The 18,001-nt window shown below is 36.7% G+C and overlaps 1 protein-coding gene across 1 annotated transcript in view; it reads right to left on the bottom strand.

Moving 5' to 3' along the window:
- dntt (deoxynucleotidyltransferase, terminal) overlaps window positions 1-18,001 on the bottom strand; it is a 62,209-nt gene that overhangs the window by 13,784 nt on the left and 30,424 nt on the right. The window contains exons 7-9 of the mRNA XM_042336659.1: window positions 17,679-17,814; window positions 5,293-5,395; window positions 3,752-4,051 (exon numbers count right to left, since the gene is read on the bottom strand). Of these exons, the coding sequence (XP_042192593.1) occupies window positions 3,752-4,051; window positions 5,293-5,395; window positions 17,679-17,814 (539 nt within the window). The remainder of the gene's footprint in view (window positions 1-3,751; window positions 4,052-5,292; window positions 5,396-17,678; window positions 17,815-18,001) is intronic.

The following is an 18,001-nucleotide window of genomic DNA, read 5'->3' as shown; positions in this document are numbered from 1 at the left end:
GTGGACAAGCTTTCATGCACTCTCCATTCAGCCATTGCTAGAATCTAAGAAAATGGTGTTCGCTGGTGTTCTTTGGAACTCTATCCCAAATTGCCTCTGAAAGGCGCTATACAAATGTAATTTGTTTTTGTTGTTGCCTCAGTCCTTCCCTCCCTCCCATTAAACCCGTCTTCAGACCTATCTTTTTAACAGTGCTTTCGATCATCTTTCATCTTCTCAATGTGAAAGGCGCTATATCAAATGCAAGGATTATTATTACTTATTTATTTACATTCAATTTTCACACTTTCAATATTAGAATGTCAAAATGATTAATCGCAAAATATTGCATGTTCACATGTTGATCATATATTGCATGGATATATTCCATACATAATGCATTTCTCTATTTGCAGAAATGCATGCATTTCTCTGCAAATAGGATAATTCAGTGAACATTGATAAACTCTCTAGATTTATCAATTTGCCAATTCATTCAGGGTTAAATAATGCTTGATTATTTCTGGGGTTCAGGGAATATCTATGTGCACTTTCCCCCCCAAGAAGGAGTGTTTGATATGGACTAGGGCAGGGTTGTCAAATACATTAGCCACATGTGGTGAATTGGGAATCCAGATATTGCAAAATTGATTAGTAAGTAAAAAATGAGTGATACCATCGTTGGGCATCGATACTGATGTGATCTCTATACTCAAATTTGCACAGTGTGTGCATGCGTACTTTGACCTTTTCTATGTTTGTTAGCAAAATGTTAAGTTGAAAAGCAAGGGTTTTTTGATCATGTGTGTGCTTTACTTCCTTGGTTACTGCTTATGGTTATTTGCTAAAATGGTGTATAACACGGGTGAAAACGTCGGAAACACCAGCAATATTGTATGGAGAGGGGCACTGTCAATCATGCTCAGCATGTACTCTATTGGCCTTCAATGGCAAATTGTTCCACAAGTTAACCTTCTTCAGTGTAGAATAATTTGTCTATTTCACCCTCACCCTCCTGAATTTGAGATTGTGACATTTTATAGAGCAGTTCTCTCCATGGAATACAGTATTGCAATCCAGCCTCTCTAAACTCTTTTATATTTTCTCAAAGGATCATCCGAGAGTCAAAACAAGTGTATTTAGTGTATGTAGAATAATATCTATTTGTAATTGACGTGTTAAACTCTAATAATTAATTTCCTTAATAAAAAATAAATTGACAGAAGAATTTATGTTTTTCCTCAGTTTTATTTTCAGGACTCTAGTTAAGCACGGAGTTTCTTTTTAATCTTTTTTGCTTAAATTATTCTGTCACGGTAATCTGAAAAAAGAAAATGTTCTCTTTCACACCCACCTAGCCAAGCTAGGTCTGTATAATTAGGGCTTTGCAGCTGCCTGCGTTTCCTATAAGCGCATGCCAGAGCACTACAGAGATGTCTCTAATGGTTACATTGGGAATGGAACACAGAAGGAAGCATCTCTGCAACATTTCGCGAGTTTCGCGAGTTCACCCTTACAGTATGTCAAGCATAACTACTTCTCGTTTTGAAATCGATTTGAGTAAGGTTAGGTGTATTTTTTAAAAGCTACAGATAGTAAATAACTAGCCCTGTTTCTCAAATCTATTTTTAGATATATTTTTAAATACAAACTACAAACATTGGCTGTATTTTAAGAACCAAAGATGATAAAATATTAATTAAATCAGTTCATAAACATATTGCATTTTATCAATATCCTAAAGGGAACATGTAGTGGTGGTGGGCAACCGATGGCTCGCGAGCCAAATGTAGTCCCTGGGACATCAAGAAGTGGCCCGTTGAACATTTGCACTAGTCTAGGTGAGTTTGTTTTGAATCAATGTTTTGTTTCCAGTAGCTACTGAGGCCTGATGTTGATGGTGTGGCCATAAATCAAGAAATATTCAATAAAAAATATGTATTTGGCTGGCTGACGAAAAAAGTTGCCCCCCACTGATCTAGAGGGTAAATTCCTAAATTGCCATGCTTAACTATTTAGGTATAATTTTATTGCTCATTGTCTGAAGCCTGAGAGATTCTAAAGTTCTGTTTTGGATAGAAATTAATCCCAATTGACATGTTATGTGATATAGCTACTCCATTTTGATAATGACTTAATTGCATTGTGAGCTGCAAACAATTTTGCAGGAATTACTATATAATTTCAGACCTACTTTATATATCAACATTATGTGAAAAGAAATGGTTTTGTGTGGCTGTAATGAGCATTTAATGCTAAAATAGAAAAATGAGATTTTGAGATTAAAATTATGTTTTAATGTCTAATTGTCAAAAAAAACACTGGAACATTCATTCATGAGACAAAACTTTTTTTTCCACTGAATATCATCAATGAAACTGAAACCATTTTGTCTGGTTTGTTCTTAGCAACACCTAAGTTCCTCTGGCTCTATTTCACCAACCTTCCAAGCTGCTCATCCTAGTTGAACCAGATATTGGGTGACCTTGGTGTTCTTCTTGTCCCCGACCTGACCACAACATCTGGCCCATTGCCAAGTCTGCCCACATTGCTCATTTATGCCCTTACCTCACCACCCACTGCTGCTAAAGCCATATCCACCACTCCACTGGAATACATGTTTCTTATCTGTATTAATTATAGAATAAAATGAAGGACATAAACTTCATAAGTTTCATAGTATGTCATCATTCAAGGACTTCAAGTCCCTAACCAATCAATGACCCAAACACTGCTGTAATTCTTCACCATCTGTTATTTTGCATGAGTATTATTTTGCAGGTGTACAGTTCGTATGCTTGGCGAATATCCCAATTTTCACGGAAATATCCCAATTCACTCAACTGTAGCCTAAGCTCCTGTGCCCTTTAAGAAAAAGTCTAATTTGGCAAAATCATGAATACCTGATTGGATTGTCTCAGCTGTCACCACATGATTAGTCTTTACAATAGACACTGAGACATCTCATATTAAGGTCACCGAGATTCAAGATAACATTTACTCTGACTTTTGATCTTGAAATATTCTCAGAGATTGTCAGAGCACAATCCAATCACTAGGGCTGACTGACCAATCATATGCAGCCAATAACCTTTGTATATTCTCTAAGGCAAAGCTATGCACACCAGTCAGGTGTCAGCTAGAGATAAAGAGAGAGCAAGAGATTGCAACAAGAGAAAAGGAAACCTGCACAGACAGAACCTAAGGTAAAGATTGCAGAAGGAAGGAGACCGTGAAGAACATGACAGAAAATAAATGTAAAGTGAGAACAATTGCAAAGATCAAGATACAGATTAAACTATCAAGACTAAAAATAAAGATTGTTGACAATGAAAGAGAGATGCAAGAGGATACAAACAAGAAGATATAATCCTAGTGTTACCTATTGATTATATTTCTTGTTTTGCATTCTTTCTGCTGTCTCCCATTGTTGTACATAATACAGGCAGCCTGTTCCAAGGCCTCTGACAAGCAGGCTGTACAGATTGCTATAAAGATCACTGAATTGCCTTTTGATTTGTCTCTCTTTCTATGAAGCAAAAGCTCGATACCTCCCCACAATAGTGCAGGTGGAACAGGCACAATGGGGCCTTCTTCTTTGCCGAAAATATTTATGTGATGACTAACCCACTGGTGAGTTGCAGGCATGCTCCTATATACTATTGTTTTGTATTATCCCAACCTCCAAATGTTTATTGCAATATAAAGCAATGAAAACCTTAGAAACAATGCATATTTTTAAGTAGAAGTTAAGTAGAAGAGGTCTACTCACCCTTGATCCACTCCATCCCAGCAGTGCATAGGCATACTGTTGAATAGGTACAATAACCAAATCCACCCGAATAGCTTTCCAATCTTTACTTTCGATCTGTCTTTCAGGTTCTGCTGTCTCATAAGCTAGTTTGATTCCAGATTCTGAGTGCAAATTTAGGTCACTGTTTTGAACTAGTGTGTTGTTTAATTTTAGAATCATGAAGCATTTTTGAAACTTATCCATCACATCATATTGCTTGCTGGGTATTTTGTTCTTTTCCATCGTGGACTCTATAATATCATAGTACAAGAGTAAGCCCTGAGGAAGAGAATGTACCTGTCAATCATTGACTGGAATTGTAAGCAATGCTGAGGAGCAGTGTAAAATTATCAAACTGACTCACAAATAATACATCACAAATATAAAGAAAGGCACATCTGTCATTGACCTTTAGCTGGAACATTTTTACAGCATCTGTCAAAACAGTGAAATTCAATCTTTTTCTTCATACTTGTGTGAGTTTGCACGTTTGATAAAATACGGAAAAAAAGAAACCATGTTACAAGGACATTTCATGTGACAAATCTGCTCTTGGACATGGAAGGCCAGAGAGGCTGTATCAGACCATTTCTAATTGCTAATGCTAAACCCTTTCAGGATGTGATTTCTTATGACAAGGTTACGGTGCAAGGAGTCAACCCTTGCTACCTTCACTTTATCACTACTTTCCATGCCTCCAGACGATTGTCACATTCTGTGCTGACTGTGAAAGACTTTGTTTTCCAGAGCAAGGCATAGCATTTTGCTGGTTAGTGGATAGTAGTTCGATTATAAATAAAAAATACTATTTCCCTGGTGACATTTTTGACCTAATTGCAAGATATCAATACTCCAATTTCTTTGGGACAGGTGATTATAACAAAATACTATACTGGATATTTTATTTTGCTGTAATTAGACATCAATTATTTTTCAATAAAGCTCAAAGTAAGTCATCAACATGCATTAATCTGTCTTTTGGGGATTTAAGCATGAGGTGTCAGAAAATGTATTAATAATTTAATATTGTTAATCTTCACTAATATTGCACACAGGAACTGATCTGCACTGTCAGCTGCTTCATGCAAATCTGAAAATGTTGCAAAACTCCCACATGTAACTTAAAAAGTATAGATTTTTAAAAAAACATGAAATTATAATTTAATATTGGAGTTCAGATAATGGTTGTGAACCACTTGTTCTTTGGTCTCAGGGCTTATGACCTATTCAACCTTTTCAACTCATCATATATCCATTATTCATAGACTTATCTGCAATGGACTATCTTAACCGTGGTCAGATGATGAATGGGAGAGCAAAATTGTTCAGGTCTTGAAAGTCCTTTAAGGGCACTGCTAGGTTGTTACTTTTGAGTAATTTGTGATTGATATTTACCTTGTAGTAGTTCCTGCTTTTTGCTGTTTTCAGAAAATAGTGCAATTTATATCGATGAACAAAAAGTATTGAATGTTGAAAGTGATAGTGTGAATCTCTTTCCTGCTTTATTATGTGGTAACTACCTGATTGTTCATCCGACTGACTGCTTTATGGAGAATTCCTTCTTCCTTCCCTTCCTCGGGGCAGGTTATCAAAAAGTCCACATCATGGCCAATCTCCTTTCCTCTGTGAAAATAGAGAAACTAAAATCTGATGGCTCCGAAAATGTAATTTTAGTCCTTTATAACAAAAACAATATTCTTTCTAAGATGTAAAATAAAAATGCTCTTAAATCAGGTACAATAAATCTAGCTCACGCGCCGAATTTCTGTTCAGATTAAAATTAAATTTCCACCTCAAATGACATTCAAATATAATTGCTCTGTGTAGACAGATGGCAATATAAGGATCCTTATCTTTTTAGAACAGAAAGGGAGGAGGATACATTGGATAAACACCTATCACACTCACTAACATTCCTGGTTAGTTAATAGACAATTCATTGAAAGCCACTTGAACTGCATAGGATAGGATGCGCAGGATTTCATACAAGATAAATAAAAATAAATTGGTCACTCAATCCACAACTGTTTGTGGGACACTGCTGTGAACAATTGGTTGCCGCATTTTGCCCACAAAATATACAGTTCATTCACTTTACAGTATATTCTATGAAGTGCTTTGAGACGTCTCGAAGACGTGATAAGGCGCTACATCAAATGTCAGGATTATTATTATTATAAAGTTAAAATTACAGGGCATAAAAACATTAGACACAGCAAAATTACTACCTCATTCCACTTTTTGTTATTGCATTAGTGAGAAATCAACCATTATTAAGATGACGATTCAAAAGAAATGACAAATATTTCTTGAAAGATAAACCTGGGGTTTTGTGTCTAAATCATGATTTTGTATGAAGTGATAATTTATCACTGACACGGTGAAAAGCTGTAGAGCACAGCAACAGTAATCTGACATTGCAGAACAAAAGGAGAGCTTTGCCCTTTGCCCAGATGAACACATCCAAGATGTTCCAAGCTGATGTGAATCTGATTCTATTATCTCCTAAAGAATATCAGCATTCACTAAATGCTACATTCACTAAATGCTATGCCACAACACTGAAATGATAAGTAATAGAATGCTGCACATCTCAGCATTTCAGACAATGTATCACTGAGCAATAAAGCTTCATCACCAGACTTTCCATCTTTTCATTGGATGGTCTTGTGTACCCTTTGCTCTCATTTTGCCACCCACAGATGAGCTTCGGAATTCCATTTACTGGCTTATACATTAGCTGTGGCCACCTGAGCAGTTTAGCACCATCAATGCAATTCGAATTCTTCACAGAACTATTTTTGGTCGCCATAAGTGACTGATGGACCAGGTGATCAGATTTCAAAATGGAACTATTGCGCTGTTCTGGTGACCATTGACATTTTATTTAAAATTGGAATTAAAAGAACAAATCAGATTAATACAATACTTCACAAGGGGTGAACCTCTGAGAAGTTCCGCAATGCTACCCTGCGTGAAGGACGCTGTATAAATTTGTTGTTGTTGAAGCACAGATGCTGACAAAAGCAAGTGAAGAACTTTCAAAATCTCTCAGACCATCTAATGAACTGTACAACCCAACACAAGATCAGACATAAATCAAACTCCAGAATGAAGTTTGAACTTTTTTTTGATAGCTATGAAACAGTTGAAATAGTACAAGATGAGACATGAGATGACTTTTTTTTCGTATAATTACATGTCAAATAAAAGTTACATTATAGTGGATCATCGATGAAACAATGCCAGATCAAGAGATGAATGTAACACGCTGAAAAAAATCTTCAAATCCAAAATGCTATAAAACAGATTATTGAAGCATCAAAAGTATTTTTTCATATCTTGTGACAAATTTGACATAAAAAAATTCTGCATGCAGCATAATAATAAACAACAAATTAATGAAATTATTAACCTAACAATAAAATGGTCGAAACTAGTTATGAGTGAAACTTAAACTGATGAAACAAACAGAACAGCATAGTTAAAGAGTGCTGATTAACTCTTGGGTATTCATGAGGTTCAATAGAAACAGCTCTGCAAATGTGCTAAATTATCTTGAATACTAGTTAAATTCCAGATAGTTGTATTTTCTCTGAAATCTTTAAACACAAATAGATCGGAATGATTTAAGGAGGGAAGTAAACTAGTGGTTGAAGGCTCTTATTCTACTGTTTTGACACACCTAAAGTAATTCCAGACTAAGTCTTGATTTTATTTAAGAAAGGAACTAAAAGAACTAAATTATAATGGTGTTAAAAAAGGTGTAACATTGCAAAGTAATTCTTGCAAAAAGAAACAATGAGGCTGGAGAATCCAACAATCAATATTAAAAGGAAACTCAGAAGTTAAAATACACAATTTCAATGTGAGAAGCTGAAATCTGTATATCCCTTCTTGTATACTGACTGGTAAGTATATAATACATTCTGTTTAAGATGATGATAAAAGGGGAATAAGAGTGGCACAAGTTGACTCACCCTCCAAAGTTTCCCCTCTTCCTATGGGAAATCACTTCACCTTCACTTGATGCTTCTCTGCGACAGCATATCAAAGATCAAGATCCTTGCCGGATGAAGAATCATGTGCATTCTACCATTTCATGGCACAGCATGTTACAGAATAAACACACTATGCTCACAAGCTCTTCTCTTTCTGTTTGTTTATAATTCTTTATTTTTTCATTTTTTTAACATTATTTTGATATATTAAGTGGCATAAGAATAAGATGCAGTTGGGAACAATTGATTCAAGGACTTCTATGTGTTATGAAAAGTATCCTGATACCAAATCAAAAATAATGATTACATTTGATATAGCCCTTTCACAATGGGAGGACATCTCAAGGCTCTTCACCAGATATACTAGGTGTAGGGTTCTGTATTTGTGTAAGTAAATGCTGTTACTTAAGCACTTTGAGATGCTGCTCTGCGTGAGGGGCACAATATAAATGCAAGTTGTTGTTGTAACGTGCAAATATGAATATCACACTAGCAGTTCTATTCAGGAATCCTTTATTCATTGAACCCATACATAACTAGAGTCTTATAATAGTCTCAACAACATAATTAGAGTCTTATTCTATGCCATTTCTCTCTCAAACACATATCCTCTGTTCCTTTTCAATCAGAGATCAGTCATATATCCAAATGTTTCACTACCAATTGGAATACAATGTTATGGCACAAACTGTATTATTCTATCTAGCAAAATTCTCTAGCATAAAGACAAAAAGGCATTTCATAATAGGTTTGATGTGATAACAAATTCTGTTATGAAATTATGTATTTTTCACTCCCAAAATATCATTAAATACTTTCTTTGGACATTAGAACAATATGTTCATATTCTGCAAAATCAAAGAGGAATTTCAGGAGATAAGAGGTTAAACCAAACTACAAGGAAACAACTTTGCTGTCTAGCACTTATTGCCCTCTCCAGACAAAATTTATTGTGGTAGGAGACAGGTCATCTCTAGTGCAGATTAATGACCTTGTTTACTTCCTTCCAAAGCACTATCAAAGATTATTCAATTGAAAGTCTGAAGACATTGTAAGACAGATATGTCTGGAAATATCTCCACTAAAGTGGACATTCCATTGCAATTTATCATGGAAGCTACAACATTTTTAATTCTGAATAAACTGAGTTTACTCGCGTCTGTCCACAGCAAGAGACTCCATATGTATACTGTAATATCAATGCCCAAAATATAAATTAATTCAATAGTGAAAATGCATACAGTGAAATTTCAGGGATAGAAAATAAGAATTAAGTCATGGCATATTGCTTTCTGGCTTTTGTTAGTAGAAAAATGTTTGGTAGCCTGGAAGCAATATTGGTGGGCCTATCCCGCCATTGTTATTTCTTTATCTCTGTTATTAATGACCTGGGATTTACCCCATTTCACTGATAATTTACTGAGTACGGTATAACATCCTTCATGGCAACCTCATGGCTTAGGCTTTCACCACAAAGTTGAACCCAAAGTCATATTGACTATCCAGTGAAGCAGTGACATCATAAGTCCATTACTATTCTGTGATGAAGGGAGATTTTTAGATCAAATTTCTTTGTGCAAATATAGCCAAAGTCCTTGGGGGTCCAGCCATATAAAGTGAAATATTATCTTTATATTTTTAAAAAAAAGACTACTTACAGTGTGGATGATTGCACACTTACAAGTGTTCTCACAGTAATTGGTGATTGCTGAGTGAGACATTTCACACCCGGGCTCCAGTTTAGACTGAGGCAATAAATCTTCTCTTTCTGATGACTATAAGTTTAGTTCCCAATGGGTGTGAATTCACAACACAAACAACACAACACATAATTCAGCACTAATTGGCAGTCTTACTCAGAGAAATGATATGGATGGTGACATGGGAAATGTAAACTGATATATTTTACTTTGATGGGCACAAAAAATATCTGAAATTAAATGTATGGGGAAAATCCCATTGGTTCTGGCTGAAAATTCACTCCGATAGATAAATATATTTCTGTTTTCTTTTTCCTGTTAAATACTGTAAGCGGAAGATGACTGAATGTAAAATAATTCTGTTCATAGATTTCTATTTTTGTTGAGAAGTTGAATGATATCAGTGCTAGTAGATGCACCAATTTTGGTAGGAAAAACATTGAAGATTAGTGTGTGCATTTTGCATATATGCATATTATATGATAAAAATTGTGTAGCTATTTTGTTACAAAGGTTGATTAATAATTTCATGGTTAAGGTTAGATTATGGGCAACCAGTAAAGCTAAAATTATGGGTTCTTGATTACATTATAAATATTATTCACCATTATAATTACACCACGGTATATAGCTCTACTTCAAAGTGTACAGCCTTATTGCTATTATATGTACCAAGAGCTTGCCTCGTTTACAGATTTTTGTTTCAATTAAATCCTCTGCCCTGCTACACATCCTGGGATGGGCCACTTTTATTAGTCAGTGATACTGTTCCTGCATTGCCCCCTTCCCTGTAAATCTTTTCTTTGCTCAAAACACAGTGTATTTTTTCAACTTGTTGTATGTAGATGAAGAATTCCACGCAATTGAGGGATAAAAGATGCTATTGTTATGTTGTTAAAAGTTGAGGACTAATTTCAGTTGTCAGAAGATATGGATGTGGACAACAGTATGTTAAACCATCAACTTATTATTTTCAAAAAGTGATACAAGGTGGTAATAGATGAAAATAAAATTATAATCTGGGTATTGCTGTTTGATGGAAAATACACATCTTTGTTAAATGAAAGCATCAATCTACTTGACATAAGGCATGTGGACCTACTGATAACACTATTAACACTGCCAGTCACATATGCAGCTCTATTTCTAGCTTCATGGTCTATGATTGATATTGTGAACAGTGAGAAAGTGATTAGAAGGAATGAAATTCACTTTCGTATAAGGTCAGGACTGCTGGACTGGCACTGCTCACTAACTGAAAAGAGATGTGTTTGGGAGAAAGTGTAAAAGAACTGCAAATAGTTTCCAAAAAGGGAAAATAACTAAAAGGAAAATGAGCCAGATGGTGAGGAAGAAAAGAAGAGTTAAATTAATAATAAAAAACTGAGAAGGGCAGCCTCACAGTCTATGATAATTGTAGGACTTTTGACGAGACAGTCAGGATTAGGAATGACAACGTCGACAGATTGTTTTTGTTCATCAGTCCTAGATTTATTTCCTCTAGGTTTCTCCTCTGTTCTCCTGTGGTGCTAATTTATATTGGGGTTTCACCATTTCATGGCTAGGCTTCTAGATGGGAGTAAACTGAAACTGCAAAAAATATCTGCAGTCATAAATTCTGCTGCCCTACTATAAAGTAGCATTGACACCATTTATGCAGAAGGTAATAGCCAGTCTGGTCACTCTGGAAAATATAATAAATGGCCAAGAGCTAGAGCAAGAAAAAATGCATTAAGAAATGCATGAACAATATAACTAATTTAAACACAGAGAAAAATCATAGAATTAGACTATCCTAAGAGAAAATATATCTTCTGGTACATTTGTGTAAGCATTTCACAGATCAGTCCACAGATGAACAGAATGCAGTACAAAGCGTGGATTAACTCATTTTTAATGTGAGAAACTAATCTGGGAACATTGTTACTAAACAAGCCTATTCAGCTTGCTAAGAGTTTTATGGTCATTCTCAACACTGTTTCTTAAATGCTCTCATTTATATTTTGTAAAATATTTATGTTTGTACAAGATTAGAGAAGCCAATTTTCCATATGTTATATAAACTCAATTTTACATCAATTTTCACTAATGTGTGATTAAAATACTTCACGCTGATGAGAAAACTTGTGCTATAACAGATGGAACTGTTAGATAACAGATAAGCAAAACATTTCCATCTGCTACTCCACACACCTTTCCACATGTGAAGGAATGTGTAATTAACTGGATACTGGAAAGCTGAACTAAAAATGATTTAATGAAAGGTAAAAGTATCATCATTACTTATTTTTATTGAGAATATTGTTATGGCAGATATTCAATAACCAAATAGTGAATATTCAATGCCTGTATTTTATTTTATATATATCTGATAATGAGCATTACGAGAAAAACGGAATAGAACCATAAAATATACACTAAAATCATACATTCAAGTCCTGTTTTTAGGGATTGTTTTTGAAACTCACTGAAAATCATTATTATTTGCTCAACAGAGCAACAAAAACAGTGGGGACGATACAAGGTGAAAGTGCACCTCTATAAGAGGTTTGTAGGTTGCGAGACAACACAATGCAAAGGGAGCTGACAGTAAGCAAAGAACACAAAGACAGAAAACAAACAGAAAGCAGTGCGATGAAAGACAGTTTGAAAATATTGTAGGGTTGATGATCAAAGGATCTCACAGAAATTTTCTCCTTAGCATTTGTAAGCAATGACTGACTCTTCACACTTGACAGAATGATTAATCTATATAGAATAATAATCTAATGAAATTGTAAAAATACCATATAAATGGAAAATTGAACTCCATGTAACTATATGGGTGTTTAACTCCCTAACCTTGCTCATGTTTTCCAGCCTTAATTATGACCAAAATGTACATTTAACACTATTTCAAAAACATTAAACTACCTTCCATTCTTTTTATCCTTCTTGGTTTTGAGACCTTATTTTGGGAGAAAACACTTACTGCAGGCACTTAAGCACCCACTTGATGGTAATACATGACATTCTGAAGAAAGATTTATTTTATTAAAATGTGAAGCTCATGCTTCCTTAGAAGCGGTTTAATCCTTGGTTAAGTTTTGCACATCATTTTGCTTCTGTTCTCTCCAACAGAAGTTAATTTTGACTTGTTAAAGGTCAAGTATTTAATTTCTGGTTGTTAAGCCATTTGATTTGCATAATTATATCTAATATTCTATTGGATGACTCACATTTGACACTGCATTAAGAAGCAAAAAAAGGCAGTAAATTATTCGTCAGTACAATACTGCACTGTGGTGGAGCATCCATACAATACTTGTGCATTTAGCTTCCAAATAGCATTGATAATACTGCAGCCACAAGGCTATTCTCAGAATACTGTATAATAAACCTAGCTCTTTCATTGAGACTGGGAGTCTAATTTACAACAACAACAAAATTACATCTGTATAGCGCCTTTCATGGCGGGAGTTTGCGTAGTCGAGCCTCGATGTAATGAAAGCATGTATGAGGGTTTCAGCGGCCTCGGTATGAGACGGTGGTGGAGCCGGGGGATGTTGTGGAGGTGGGGGAAGGCAGAGCGGGTCATGGCGCAGATGTGGGGTAGAAAGGATAGTTGAGGGTCAAACAAGACCCCGAGGTTCTGGACCGGCTTAGCAAGGTGGAATGTTCAACCATGGATGGTGATGCTGTCAGCCCCTGAGGTGAGGAGGCCCTAACGGGAGAGCCTCGGTCTTGTTGATGTTCAACTGAAGAAAGTTAGCTCTCATCCAGGACTTGATGTCTGACAGACATTCTGTCTGGACAGCAGTGGTCCTGGAGTCAAGGGTGGAGGCAGAGAGGTACAGTTGGGTGTCATCCACATACATGTGGAAGTTGACCAGTGGATGATGTCACCAAGAGGGAGCATATAGATGTTGAAGAGGAGGGGACCAAGGACAGAGCCCTGAGGAATGCCGCATGAGACAGTGCGGGGGCTCGAGGAGAAGCCATTTGAGGAGATGAAGTGCAGGTGGTGTGAGAGGTATGATCTGAACCAATCAAGGACAGCGCCGTGGAGGTTGAGGTGAGAGGAGAGGCGGTGGATGAGGATAGAGTGGTCAACGATTTATAGAAATAAACTGAAAATTGTTCAGTGTAAAAAGATAGAAAATGAAAATCCTTAAAATATAATTGAGTTTAAATATTTTGCTAATGTCACTTTCTGAGGGAAAGATTCTCTCGTTGTAAGATATGTTTGTCCTCTTATGCTTTCTTTGGCTCTGCTGTGCCACAGCCTCTCCAGTTCAAATATTGCTGTCCATCCATCCTCAAAGTCTAAGGGGTATTGCTAATAAAAAAACTTAATAAGAGGTGATTCTTCCTCCTCATGGGGAGAACATGAATTCTCTACACCTCCCAGTAATATTGTTGAGATCAGGAACTCAGGTTGCAGACTATGATGAGTATGAACTCTTACTTGATATTCCCTACACTACCATAAAGTCCAGGTAATTTGACATATAATTAAGTGCTATTCAAATGTAATTCAGGATATTGTTTCAGAGCAAAAGTATTTTAAAGGCAGAAAAATGTTTACAGAAGCTCTTTACACAGTAGCCAGTACTGTGTAATTCTCTGTAGTCTCTGCAGCGAGTCCAGCAAGTTAACAGTTAGCTCAGATTTTATTTGGTATAGACTTCTCTAATTCTGCCCTTGCAAATCAAACAAATGTCTTTCTCGTCTTTGCACATGAATGTTGTGATAAATGATTTCATTCTTTTTGCTGCCATCCAAATCTAAAAAAAAATGAATATTTTCTAAAAGCTACATGGAACAGTAGAAATTTGTGACATTTTTATCATTGATGTTCTGCTGTAGCATGTGCTGGCAAATAAATGATTTCAACATAGAGAGAATTTTATCTTCTGTCAGTAGATGTTGTGACAGAGTGTCAAGAGCATCCTCATTGCTGTTGAAAGTCTTTCATTTTACTTGTCATATTGAAAAAGAACTATGTTGGATTAGGTATTTTCAATTTGCCGCATGAACATGCAGATGAAACAATGTCTAATTATAAATAAGCTTGAAAACAAAAGCTAAACCTTGTATATTCATGTTAGCATGAATCAATGTGAAAAGCTATAGTTGTGATTGGTGTGAGGATCTACAAACATTTGTCATTAAATTACTGCTGACTATTGAGGGGCAGGATGTCATTTTCCTACTGAAAACAATGACATTCAAAGTTGCACTGTTGTATTTCAGTATGATTACAACTATCTGCACTTTCCTTCTGATATCTGTAGCACCAAGTAAACAAATAGGAACATAGATAGATCAACATCATCTAGTGTCAGGCATTCCAGAACTTATCTATTGTACCCAGGTGGTATGAATGAAGATGGATACAGACTGTGAATCAAGTGATGCAGAATTAAACCCATTAGGTTAATTAAATAAATTGGACCCAGTTCAGAAGCTTAAAGTTCAGATATATGTCCAGTGAAACAAGTAATGGTGTACAAACATGGCAACAAAATGTTCCCCTCTGCATGTATGCTGCCATTTTTAATATTGACCTGTTATCATGGCAGTTGATCGGCAAGCAGCTGACATCTGTGGTTAAAGCCACACAAGAAAAGTCAATTTAAACCACATTTTTATATTTTATTAATAAAAAGGGCCATCTGGCAACCTCTAGGGGATATGAGATTCCTGGCAGCCAATTGAAAAATTGCATCTGTTTCTCTGGCAGTCTCGTGGTGGACTTTCTCTAGCAGTAGTTGGAATTGTGGATATGTTGGTAATATAATTACGAACAATTATAGCTGTGATCAAAATAATTAATTGTCTAGTCGGGGCAGGGGAGATTGATAGATTGATTCACTAATCACTGTTTATAACTTAAATTGAAAAGGTAATCGGGGGAAAAATACCAACACAATGATTTTAGCAATGCACAACTATAACTGAAATTCTCAATAGTGCCTAATTTGGCTAATATCACCAAAGGCGAAACATGCAATTCTCATTGGAATTTTCCCCCAGTATTGTGCAACATAAGCTGTTAATCATTTTTAAAAAAAACCTTTTTTTTAGCTTCATTTATGCTTGAGTAATTCTCTGCATGATACAAAATTAACATTCATTAGCATTGGATGGAAACACTGCTGGAGAATCTGGGTCCATTTTAAAAGGGTTCATTTTAAAAGAGATAGTCTGCACAATTACTCAATTAATTTAGAATCTAAAATGATTGAGCAATTGTGCAGACTATCTCTAATTTAGTCTAATATCTAATTTAGATGATGTAGCATAGCAACAGGGAATTACACATAAACTCTGCTTCTCACTAGGTGTGAATGCCATCATCAAATTGGCATTCTTGTTATATATGCTGTTTGATTCACAATGTGGTCTGAATGATTATTCGGACACACCTAATACGGATTCCCATTTGCCTGTTGTGAAATGGGCCGTGTAAAGAACCTATTGTTGTGGGAACCTGTGGGTTACACCAGCTCTACCTCTCTGCCTCCACCCTTGACTCCAGGACCACTGCTGTCCTGACCGAGGCTCTCCTGATTGGCTCCCATCAGCTCCTCCACACATCAGGCACTGACAGCATCACCATCCATGGATGCACACTCCACCTTACTAAGCCAGTCCGGAACCTCAGCATCTTGTTTGACCCTCAACTATCTTTCTACTCCACATCTGTGCCATGACCCACTCTGCCTTCCCTCACCTCCACAACAACGCCCGGCTCCACCACTGCCTCACTCCGCAGGCCACCGAAACCCTCATGCTTTCATTACATCGAGGCTCGACTATGCAAACTCTTTGCTTGTCAGCCTCCCCAACTCCTCCCTCCATAGGCTGTAGATCACCCAGAACTCTGCAGCCCATGTCCTCTCCTGCACCAGGCTCCATGACCCTATCACCTCCATCCCCGCCTGACTCCACTGGCTTCCCATCACACAGAGGATACAGTTCAAGATCCTGAACCTCATCTTCAAAGTCCTCCATGGTCTTGCTCCCCCCACCTCTGCGACCTCCTAACTCCCCATCATCCTGCTCACTCCCTCCGCTCAGCGGTCTCCGGCCTGCTTCACGTCCCCCGCTTCTCTCGCCCCACTATTGGTGGGCAAGCCTTCTGCCACTCTGCCCCACCCACTGGAACTCCACCCTGCAGTCCCCCCATCTCACCGCCTACCTTGCCTCCTTCAAGACCCATCTCAAGACCCTCCTCTTCGACTGTGCTTTTGATTATCCTGATTCTCCCACCTGACCTCCACCCTCCCCCATCCCCCACCCTGCCCCCCAGCTCAGGTCCAAAACTCTGTCTGTCCAGAGCCTTGAGACGTCCTCCCGACATGAAAGGCGGTATACAAATGTCAGTTGCTTCCTGTTTCAGGATTAGCTTAGTCAATTGGTGACATTTAAAAGAGATTTAGACAAGCAAGTGCAAAGGAAAGGTATTAGAGAGCATGGGGAATTTGGATTGTGATCAATGATATCTTGAAGAAGCGAAGTCTGACACAAACAATGGGACTAATGGCATCTTACTGTGTCATGCATTTCTATGTTTTATTGTATGGGGAAGAGGGAATGGAACTAAATGGAGAGATCTTACAGAGAGCCATCAAAGACACAATGGGCTGATTAGCCTTCTTCTGTGCTATAAGTTTCTGTGGTGCATGATTAACCCAACCTGCAAATTTTCCTTGTGTGTTGTTAACTCAAGCTGTAAAGTAGACCTTGAGTGTCTTGCTCAGTTTACAAAATATCAGTTTTGGTTGCTACTGCCAGTTGGCAGTGACTGATGTACATCTTCTAAGTAATTCAGCAAAGTTAGAAACTAGCAAAACAAGATCCAGCATTGGTTGTAGGAGTCAAAATGCTGCATTATTTATAATGAAGTATTCAGTTTTTCTGATATTCTCATATGAACAACTATGTCTAATGAAGTCCTTCCAAAAGGTTGGCACAGTCCAAAAATGTCAGGAACAATCAAAATCCAACAAAACACAAAAGATGTGGAGAATTATTCATTTTACATCGTTTTAAAAAATTGCCAAATGAAATCAATTGCTCTACAATACATCTTGAAAACAACTTAATTGTGTTTAAAGTTAGCATTTTTCTAAATTACATTAAAAGACCTATTGAGCATATATGAACCTCTAGTTCTTATTAAATTCCTGTAATTTTATTATAGTTTGGATATATTACTCACCTCTGAATCCTCCTGTTAAAGTCACAGTGGCATTCGGTACACATTTGTGGACAAACTTTTCGATAATTTGACCCACAGCATGCGCTTCTGCCTTGTTTACAAAGCTACTGATGTCTTCACAGTACATCAAGCCTGAGTGAACAAAAGTATTGTTAATCATATTGGTGTGTATTTAAATTTGGAAAAGTAAATCTGAGTGAAACACAAAACACTCAACATTAGGTTTTACAGCATCCTATAAAATTTAACAGTTTAGAGCTTCAGTCTGGATCTTATGGATACCTTGCTGAACATGTATTTATGCTCTAGAATCTAATTC

The sequence above is a fragment of the Callorhinchus milii genome, unplaced genomic scaffold (assembly GCF_018977255.1).
Source record: "Callorhinchus milii isolate IMCB2004 unplaced genomic scaffold, IMCB_Cmil_1.0 Scaffold7, whole genome shotgun sequence".
In the NCBI taxonomy this organism is placed as follows: domain Eukaryota; kingdom Metazoa; phylum Chordata; class Chondrichthyes; order Chimaeriformes; family Callorhinchidae; genus Callorhinchus; species Callorhinchus milii.
Note: the sequence above shows the minus strand (reverse complement) of the source record. Positions and strands in the feature narration are given on the sequence as shown.